Here is a 10,000-nt window from a genome sequence, read left to right on the forward strand (position 1 = left end):
ATTCAGCCTGCACAAGAGAACAACAACATGCGTAACACACCGCAGATGGCGTTTCGTGCATACGTGGTCGACTGCAGTTTTCTCGAGGTAGATATGCCCCGTTGTTCTTAACCGTACGTTTTCATAAAGAAGCACAACAGGCGGAGAATGAATCTCCCGTGCTCATTCCTGGTGTTCTATGAAAAGAGCTTCAACATGTCACACACATACAGAGGCCTCTACTTGTCTACGCGATGTCGCGTTAGTAGTCCAACGGTTAGGATACCTGCCTTCCAAGCAGGCGACCCGGGTTCGACTCCCGGCTGACGCATGAGAACTAGTTTCCTTACGTGTCCCTTTGTGGCTGTTTTGTGGGAACTACCAAGGTATCCCGTGGGAGACGGATGCACACGTAGGAGGAGGGAGTGAGTGGTGGGCGCGTAGCGCTGGTGGCACTTGAATAGGGAATGTCCATTTTTCCTTTTTCTCCAAATAAAAATGAAGAAGGAAGATGAACATTAAGCAACAGTGAAAAAGATGCGTCAGCCGGGAGTCGAACCCGGGTCGCCTGCTTGGAAGGCAGGTATCCTAACCGTTGGACTACTAACGCTCGGCGAGTGTGTTCACGTGCTTTTCCCTGATCATTCACAATTTTATGCACTAACATCGATCTGCAGCCAGTATAATAACATAATAGAAAATATTTATGAGCTGTTACAAATGGCGCAGGAAGAAGAGCTGGCTGTTTGAGAGTTGAGGGGTTGTCGGCGGCGCGATCTCTGCTGCCTCCTTGCTATATAGAGTAGTTCATATATATTATTAGACATAATTTAACTCTAATTAATCTTTTCTTTACGTTTTCATGCTCATTTATTCCTTTGGAATCATCATTGCATGGAGCGTGAGGGGCCCCAAGGATATTTCTCCTTGTGCGGTGCTGCAGCAGCTAGGGGCCCCCCCAGGGGCCCCCACGCACAGTAACTCTAATTAATCTTTTCTTTACGTTTTCATGCTCATTTATTCCTTTGGAATCATCATTGCATGGAGCGTGAGGGGCCCCAAGGATATTTCTCCTTGTGCGGTGCTGCAGCAGCTAGGGGCCCCCCCAGGGGCCCCCACGCACAGCTCCTATTAGGGCGTCTGACTTTGGCGCCCCACCACAGAGAACAGCAAGGAGTAATTTGACGCCTGAAGTTTGCTCTCTTTCTCGCTGCAGCAGCAGAAGTGTTTTCTTTTTTAATTCATGGACAGTAGAAGCAGAACTAGCTATTTGTGCGGCGCTGCTCAGTAACACTCGAAACCCTAAACCCGTATCCCTAAACCCTGAAGACAGGGAATAAGCAAAACAGAGCCAATGATGAACTTTCTTTCCCTAGTGAGGGATAGAGAAGTAAGAGGATACCGCCTCTCCTGCTGCTGCAGCGGTGCAGCCGCAGCAAGCAACTATAGGGTTTTGCTGCTAGCACTCAGCTGATGCAGCAGCTGTCTAGGGTTGTTTGTGTGAAGCAGAGACAGCTGCGTGTTGGGCGGTTTTCACTGGTGTATGCCTGCGCCCTGCCGCTGTTGCTGTTTCTGCTGCTGCTGCTGCTGCTGCCTCGAGGCGGCGACGCCTACAGCTATGGGGCCCACCACAAGATATCCAGCGATGCGAGCGGTGTTTCGTTTGTATCAAACTTAAGGGGCCCCCGTGGTCGAAGGGCCCCCCTGGGGCCCCCGCAACCAGGTGGACTCTTCACGGTACCCGGGGGCCCCAGGGGCGCCGGGCCCCCCCGACGCAGCTCCTTTTTAAGCCCTTTAATAACAGCTAAACTAAAGGCTGCCCCAATTCGTATAGATGATGCAGGGAAGGGGACAACAAAGGGAGGAGGGTCGGCAAGGGACGTTCTTCCTAGCAAGCCATGGGCTGCAGAACAGCAGTTCCTGCATGCGCTGCTGCTGCAGGTGCTGGCGCAGCAGGTGCGCATGCAGGGCTTGGTGCGGCGGCAGCAGCAACATCACCACCACCAACACCACCAACAGCAGCAGCAGCAACAACGACAGTACGAGAAGCAGAATGAGCAACATGACGAGCAGCAGCAACATCATCAGCAGCACATGCAGAAGCAGCAACCAATGCAGGAGCAGCAGCAGCAGCAACAGGATAGCTGCGTGCCTGTGCTGCATCTCTATGAGAAGAAGGATGGCTCTTGTGTAACAGCAGCAGATTGGGCGTCACAGGTAGCCATCCTTAATACAATAAGGCAGCAGTACCCAACAGATGTCTTTATTGCTGAGGAGACACTTAATATATTTGCCCCTCTTCTACCTCATGGGGGCCCCTGTAGCAAGGGGCCCACACACCCTGACGAGGAACGACGCACTGCAGCAGCAGCAGCAGAAACAACAGCAGGAGGAGCAGGAGGAGGAGCAGCAGCCGCAGCAGCTGCAGCAGCTGCGGCACACGAGCAGCTTCTTATCGAGTTGGATCTTCCAAGACAGAAGCAGCTACAAGAGGAGGAGGAGGGGGGGCCCTGTACCTTTGCTTCTGCTGATACCCTGGTTGAGGGGCCCCCCTCCCCTACTAAGTCCTTACAGGCGACGACTGACCGCATGCAGTTGCTGCGGGAGGTTGTGTGGTTGCTGTCTGAGGGGGCCCCACAGCACCTCCGTTCCCTCCTGCAGGACGGACTGCAGGAAGATGCTGCAGCAGCAGCGACAACAGCAGCAACATCAGCAGCAGCGAGGACAGCGGAGGCGTGCATGCACAGTGGGGACCCTAAGGAGGGGGCAAGCGGACACAATTGGGTTGGGCCCGCTACAGTCACCTTCCTTAAGGGACTGCAGCGGCTGCTGCGGCGGCCCGGGGGATTTGCAAGACAGGGAGAGTCTGCCGACCCGTCAGCAGCAACAGCAACAGCAGCAGTAGCAGCAACAGCAGCAGCAGGTGATAGAAAAGTGGCGCAGCAAATGCGTCACTGGCTTGTTGATCCAATTGATGGATCGCGAGGCGTCTTTGGAGAACAGCGAGGCTTTTGCTTCTCTACAGCTGTCGCCCTTTTGGTGGGCCCACAGCAGCAGCAGCAGCAGCAAGTGCAGCAGCAGCAAGTGCAGCAGCAACAAGAGCGGCAAGTGGAGCAGCAACCTCAGCGCTGTCCGCAGCAGCAGCACATGCCTTCACCACCTACGACGTCCAAACGGCCTGAACAGCAGCAGGAGCTACATAAACACCCGCAGCAACAGCAACAGCAGCAGCAACAGCAGCAGCAGCAGCCAAGGGTAGTACTGGCTTCTATCTGCTGCCCTTCTTACGACTTGTGGCGCAGCAGCGGCAGCAGCAGCCTTTTGCCCTTCTGTACACCTAGGGGCTCCCCGTCTTTAGGGCCTTCTGACCCTACCCAGCAGCAACCGGCTGCTCCTGCTGCCTCTGCTTCTGCTGCTCCTCCTCCTGCTACAGCAGCACCTGCTGCAGCAGCTGGGCATTTGCCTGCCGAAGGTAGTGGCATATCAGACACAGAGAAGGGGACCATGGGACCCTCTAAAGGCGGTGGAGATTTGAATGGTACAGCCCGGGGGGACAAGGGGCCCCCAGAAGGGGCCCAAGGCCCCCCAGGAGGGGCCCAGGGGCCCACTGCAACGGCCCAAAGGCCCTTGGTTTGCGCTGAGTTTCTTCGAGGGTGTGTGCTAACAACAGCAGAGGGCCTCCCTGCAAGACTCACAGTGAGAGATGTGCTTACAGGAGAATTGCTGCACCTCGTGCAGCAACAGCAGCAGCAGCAACAGCAGCAGGAGCAGCAGCAGCAGGAGCAGCAGCAGCAGGCACGCGCTGCGTTTGTTCCGGTGGCCGACTGGCCACTATGTGACAACCCTAACCATCGAGAGGTTGGGGTCTCCCCTGCAGCAGAAGAGACAGCAGCACCTGCATTAACAGAAGGAGCAATAACAGCAGCAGCAGGAGCTGCTGCTCCTGTCCCCTTTCGCTGGACAGTGTCTGTGCCGAACTATAAGCAGACGCATCCATTGTTGCAGCAGCATTTATCGGGGTCCCATAGGACTGCAGCAACGAGTCCCTTGTTGCTGTCTCCTAAGAGTAGCCTCATGGGGCCCCCTGCCTCCTCGGGCCCCCATGGGGCCCCCCAAGGTCGTACGGAGACGGGGGACATGCTGCCCTTAAGCGGGGACTCCCAAGAGGAAGCACCGAGGGTCACCAGCGGCGGGGTCCCTCAAAGAAGGTACCCCCCTTTGAGGCCCTCTCTCCTGGGGGCCCCTAGAGGGCAGCAGTTTCTGTCTCTTAGATGTGGTCATGTAGTAAAGTACCTTGCTGTCGCCTTAGGCCACGTAGATGCCTTTCTGCTGCTGCCTGCCTCCCGCACGGGGGGCCCCACGTGCTTACCCAGCACTTCAGAGCAGCAACAGCAGCATCAGGAGGAGCAGGAGCATGAGCAGCAGGAGCATGAGCAGCAGCAGCAAACAGGGGCTCCTTATTTTTCTAGGGGTGAGCCAGTTGAGAAGGGGCCCCCTCTACCTAAGGGGGGCCCCAGGGGCCCCTTGCACCGTTTAGGTAATAATGGCATTGGTCCACCTAGTCCCCTTTTAATGGTATGGGACCATGCAGCAGGAGCGGCAGCAGTAGAGATGTTAGGAGGTATTGTTCTTGACTCTAACAGGAGGAGGGTACAGGCATACTGCTACCTTTCTCCCTTGTGTCCTCCCTCCTCTTTCTCTGTCTCCCCTTATGGCGCCTGTCTCCAGCAGCAGCAGCTGCTGCAGCACAAACAGGGAACCCCCCCTGCTGCTCCACAGCCCCCAGGGGCCCCTTCAATGGCCCCAGAGACGTACGGGGGCCCCCCTGCAGCATTTGTTTTAAGGGGTGGAGCTTTGGTTGCTGCTCGCAGTGAAGAGGCAGCTGCCCGCGGCTTAGCTGCTCTTGAGGCCCTAAGGACATAAATAATTATTTAAGTATTGGGGGCCCCCAAGGCATATACAATTATTTATGCATTGGGGGCCCCAGAAGGTATAGTTAATTGTTTAAGTATTGGGGGCCCCAAAGATACGTATAACTAGTTAAGCGTTGGGGGCCCTTAAGGCATAACTATTTGACCACTGGGGGTATGTGTATATATATATATATATATATACATGAATAGACAAATATAAATATATCTGTATACCTACAGTGTTTATGCCAAGCATGGGGGCTTCTTGCTGCCCGCATGCAGTAGTAGCAGCAGCTGCCGCAACAGGAGTATTTGGCCTTTCTGGCATTGCTGTTGCTGCTTCTGTTGCTACTGTTATAGCCTGCTGCAGCAGCCGCAGCAGCAGGCTAGTCTGCTGCTGAGGTAACGGTCAACGAAAGAGGGGACAACAGAAGAGGAGACATATCCGTGTCTCCTTATTTGTCTCCTTTAAGAGGCAAAGGAGACACTTGCGATGTAGACTGTGCTACAGCTACAGGTACAAAAGGGTAGCAAGCAGCAGCCGTAGATACTGCTGCTGCTTGTTGCTGCTGTTGTTGCTCCTGGTCACTGACGCCACTAGGTCGACCGGCCTGCGGGCCTTCAGCCACTGCTTTGCTGCTACCCGGATGGCTGCTGCAGTTGCTGCTGCTGCAGTTACTGCTGCTGTTCGTTCTGTTCTTGCTTGTGTGGCTGTCTTCGCTGTAGACGCTTGGGGGCCTCAAACTCGCGTGGGGAACCCACAAAGGGGGCGGGGCCCCATACGGTCCCGGGGGCCCATTCCTCCCCTTGCTGCTGTTGCTGCTGCTGCGGCTGCTGCTGCTGCTGCTCTCTACTCCGTATAGCTGTGTAGAGTGCTATGCATGTGCGGCCATACTTGCGGCTCTTGAGTCCCTCCAGCTCTATGGGGGCCCCTGGGAAGCCGATCTGCATGCAGCAGAAGCAGCAGAAGGGTGATAAAGGAGACCCATTATAAAGAGACAAGGAGATAGGGTACTAGGCACAATGCATGCATGCATGCATGCATGCATGCAGCAAAAGCCCCAAGTCTTACCCTAAAAGGCAAGGCGCCCATCTCCTTTGGATATTCAACTACCAGTACACCGCCAATCCGCAGCAAGCCCGAAAACAGCAACTTCTGCAGACGCAGCAGCAGCAACGCATGCAACGAGGAGACAGATTTAATGCTGCTGCTGCAGCAGCAACTGCAGCTGCAGCACCTGCTGTAGAGAGAGACAACCACAATCAGGAGGCAGACCCAGACAGCAGCACTGCTTTTGCGGGCCCAGCTATTCCAATTGTCAGCTGCAGCAGCAGCAGCAACAGCTGCAGCAACAGAAGCAGCAGCGGCAGCAGCAACAGCAAGACTGAACACACCTTCAGGAGGTCCCCATACACGACCTCGGTGTATGGGGGACAGAGGAACACCAGGTCAAACGACTCACTACCGTCGCCGCTGCTGCTGCTGTTGCTGCTGCTGCTGCTGCTTCTGCTGCTGTAGCTGCTGACATCGTACCCAAGGAAGCGCTTGGGGGCAAGGAGGAGCTCAAAGACACACAGCCGCAGCACTCGGCTATCCGCAAACCCTAAATGCCGCAGGTTTACTGCAGCAGTCTACGGAGCAACAGCAGCAGCAACAGCAGCAGAAGCGAAAGAGGGTTTGGTTGTTTGTAACTCGCATTTGCGTCTTCCTGAATGGCATCCCTGAGGCTTCGCTGCTAGGGTTTAGGGTTTATTAGGGTTTAATCGGATTTATTAGGGTTTAGGGTTTATTGGGGTTTAGGGTTTATTAGGGTTTATTAGGGTCTATAAAGGGTTAGGGTTTATTAGGGTTCATTAAAACTTAATTGGATTTAGGGTTTATTAGGGTTTATGGCGTATCAGGGTTTAGGGTTTATTAGGGTTTAGGGTTTAGGGTTTACCTCGCAGCAATCAAGAGAGCGATCTACAAGGACTGCATGCTCTGCCCCTCGCGAGAGGCTCTCCAATGCAAGGGCCCCACTACCACAAAAAAGATCTAAAACCCTAGAGGGAGAGAAGCAGCAGCAGCAGCAGGAGCAACAGCAACAGCAACAGCAGCAGCAACAGCATATAAGGAGACAGCAGTAGCAGGCGCATGTATTTTTATTCTCCAGATGTATTAGGGTTTATAACATTAGGGTTTATAAAATTAGGGTTTATAAAATTAGGGTTAATAAAATTAGGGTTTAGGGTTTATAAAATTAGGGTTTAGGGTTTAGGGTTTATAAAATTAGGGTTTAGGGTTTACCTAAGGCGGGGAATGGCGAAAACCCCCAAATCATGCAGCATGGAGAAGACAGCCTCACGGACCTAAAAGGAGACAAAAGGAGACAGTTAATTTAAAACAAGCAGCAAGAGCAGCAGCAGCAGGAGCAGCAGCAGCAGCAGCAGCGGTATGCAAGCAGCAGTAGCAGCACAAGAATCAGCAGCAGCAGCAGAAAAAGTATCAGCAGCACCATGAGCATCAGCAGCATCACCATTAGCCCCAGCAGCAGCACAACTACCATCATTATGGTCATCATCAGCAGCATTAACAGCAACAGCAACAGCAGCAGCAGCAGCAGCAGCAAGAGGTACCTGTGCCATCATAGGTCTAGTAGTATCTATACTTGGTGTTAATAATCTTCTTCTTTTATGTTTTCCTCCTGTTATCCTTAATACACCATAATCTATATTAGGTATAGGGGGTAAATTATCATAAAAAGATGCAGCTCCTCCTCTTGCTGCTGCTGCTGCTGTTGCTGCTGCTGATGCTGCTGATGCTGCTGCTGATGCTGCCTCTCGTGCTTCTATTGATTCTAATGAATGGCCTGATGCTAACTTTGCTGCTGCTGCTGCTGCTGCTGCTGCTGCACAGAATGGGTCACTATACAGGGATGACGACCTGGCTGATAAACCCGATTTTTTACCACCTGCTGCTGCTGCTGCTGCTGCTTCTGCTGCTGCAGCAGCCGCTGCTGCCTTTGCTGCACCAGAGAATGTCTCGTGTTGCGTTGCAAGAATCCCTGCAAGGCCTGCAAAGAAAAGCAGACACCCTAACAACTGCTGCTGCTGCTGTTGCTGCTGCATGCATGCAATAATACCCATACACCCATTATAAACACCCAAAGAAGATGCTGCAGCAGCTGCAGCAGCAGCAGCAGCAGCTGCTGCTGCACGTACTTCGCGATATCCGTTGTCTGCCTCGTTTTTTAGGGAGTTTAAATCTCTCAGGCCTTCGAACATCCAATGCAGCCTGAGGCAGAGGGCCCCAATCATTTATGCTGCTGCTGCTGCTGCTGCTGCTGTCGCTGCTGCTGCTGTCGCTGCTGCAACTGTCGTTGTTGCTGCTGCTGTCATTGTTGGAGCCAAGTGCCCACAGGATGCTGCTGACGCTGCGCCTCTGCTGCTGCGGGCAAAGGGGAAGAAGAGTGTTGCAGCAGCGAAAACCTCGGTTCCCAGCAGCAGCAGCAGGAGCAGCAGCAGCAGCAGCTGCTGCTGCTGCAGTTGCCGCGGCATCTCTAGTTTCTCCTGCTGCACCTGGGGGGTTTACACCCATACGAAAGCCTGGAGGGCAATAAACAGCCATAAACCCGCATGGTCTTGAGCGTTGGAAGGATCTTTTGCTGCTGCTGCTACTGCTGCTGTTGCTGCTGCTGCTGCTATTGGCGTGTCTGCTGGTAGGGAAAAAGGCGTCGGCCGTGGATATGTGGGGTTGCTGCAGCAGCAGAAACAGCAGCAACAGCAATAACAGAGGCGACAGGAGAGGCAGACTATGTGCCATTGTTATTGTCCCTCTGTAGCAGCAGCAACTGCTGTTGCTGCTGCTGCTGCTGCTGCTGCTATTTGCAGCAGCAAAGGTTAATGTTTAGCTGCAGAGAATCATTATGTCTATCGTATAGACAAGACACATCATCCTTATTAATAAAATATATTTATTTCTAATATTATTAACAAAGAAAACAGTACCTGGAGATCTGCTGCTGCTGCTGCTGCTGCTGCAGCCGCTGCTGCTGCTGCTATGAGGCCCATCGCTGCTGCTGCTGCTGCAGCTAACTAACTGCACACCGGCCGTAGGACATCTGCAGCACTTCTATAGGCAGCAAATTTATTTATTTACCTTCTTTTTAGTTTTTTCTTTTTTCTTTAGACCCACTAAGACCCAACAACAGCAGCAAGGGCAGCAGCAACAGCAGCAGCAGCAGCAGCAACAGCAGCAGCGCGGCATCGACGTATTGGGCCGCTGCAGAAATCGCGCGGTGTACAGACACCTCAGATTGCAGCAACTGCTCAGAGGCTTGAGTAATGCAACGAATAGAAGCAGCAGCAGCTCCAAGCCGCCGCAGCAGCAGCAACAGGAAGCCAGCAGCAGCACCGCAGCAGCAGCAGGCTCTCGACGATGTCACTGCTCCCCTCAACAGGAGCAGCAGCAGCAGCAGCGGCTAGGAGTGGGGCCGGCCGTCTTGCTGCAGCACAGAGGGGTGGGCCTCTATGCTTCTTCTCAACCTCCCTCCTACACCAGCAGCAACAGCAGCAGGTACAGCAGCAGCAGCAGCAACGACCCGTCAGTAGCATGCGCGGTCGCTTCAGCCGCAGCAGCAGCAGCAGCAGCAGCACATGGAAGACAATCTTTGGGTCTGTCTTTGGTGCTGCATTGGGGCTTTTTGCTGGATGGCAAGCGCATGCAGCATCAGCAGCAGCAGCAGAAAACTCTGCTGCAGCAGCTGCTGTGCGGCTATGTCCTGCACAGGCCTCTGCTGCTGAATCTACCAGCAGCAGCAGCAGCAGGAGCAGCAGCAGCAGCAGCGGCAAAATGTACACCAGAGAGACACCAGGAGGGAATATGCAGGTCTTTAAACCCCCTCAAGTGCAAGGTAAGGCATCCACGCTGCTGCTGCTGTTGCTGCTGCTGCTGCTGCTGTTGTTGTCGCTGCTGCTGTTGCTGCAGCAGCCGCTGCTGCTGTGTGTGTCTGTGCTGCTGCAGCATGGCAAGATTTCTTAAGGACAAGAGAAGGCTTTGTGTCCCTGCAGATCCTTGCGCAGCCACCTGCTGATCGTCGTACTGCTGCTGCTGCTGCTGCTGCTGTTCC

General features: G+C 53.9%; 3 protein-coding genes across 3 annotated transcripts in view; 2 read left to right on the top strand and 1 right to left on the bottom strand.

Annotated features, from left to right (window-relative positions):
- Positions 1 to 1,941: 1,941 nt before the first annotated feature.
- Positions 1,942 to 4,902, top strand: EMWEY_00037100 (hypothetical protein, conserved; the record flags this gene model as incomplete). The annotated part of the gene is made up of 1 exon (XM_013482201.1): positions 1,942 to 4,902. The coding sequence occupies one exon, from the start codon at positions 1,942 to 1,944 to the stop codon at positions 4,900 to 4,902; it is 2,961 nt and encodes a 986-aa protein (XP_013337655.1).
- A 665-nt stretch (positions 4,903 to 5,567) lies between these two features.
- Positions 5,568 to 8,942, bottom strand: EMWEY_00037110 (hypothetical protein, conserved; the record flags this gene model as incomplete). Its single annotated transcript, XM_013482202.1, has 7 exons — positions 5,568 to 5,837; positions 5,965 to 6,048; positions 6,288 to 6,483; positions 7,180 to 7,241; positions 7,593 to 7,945; positions 8,094 to 8,628; positions 8,880 to 8,942. The coding sequence occupies 7 exons, from the start codon at positions 8,940 to 8,942 to the stop codon at positions 5,568 to 5,570; spliced, it is 1,563 nt and encodes a 520-aa protein (XP_013337656.1).
- Positions 8,943 to 9,309: 367 nt separating this feature from the next.
- EMWEY_00037120 (hypothetical protein, conserved) overlaps positions 9,310 to 10,000 on the top strand; it is a gene marked incomplete at both ends in the record, with an annotated part of 885 nt that continues 194 nt past the window's right edge. The window contains 2 exons of the mRNA XM_013482203.1: positions 9,310 to 9,784; positions 9,895 to 10,000. The exon at positions 9,895 to 10,000 is cut by the window's right edge and continues 29 nt beyond it. Coding sequence (XP_013337657.1) covers positions 9,310 to 9,784; positions 9,895 to 10,000 — 581 coding nt within the window. The remainder of the gene's footprint in view (positions 9,785 to 9,894) is intronic.

The sequence above is a fragment of the Eimeria maxima genome, genomic scaffold, assembly GCF_000499605.1.
Source record: "Eimeria maxima Weybridge genomic scaffold, Emw_scaff549, whole genome shotgun sequence".
In the NCBI taxonomy this organism is placed as follows: domain Eukaryota; phylum Apicomplexa; class Conoidasida; order Eucoccidiorida; family Eimeriidae; genus Eimeria; species Eimeria maxima.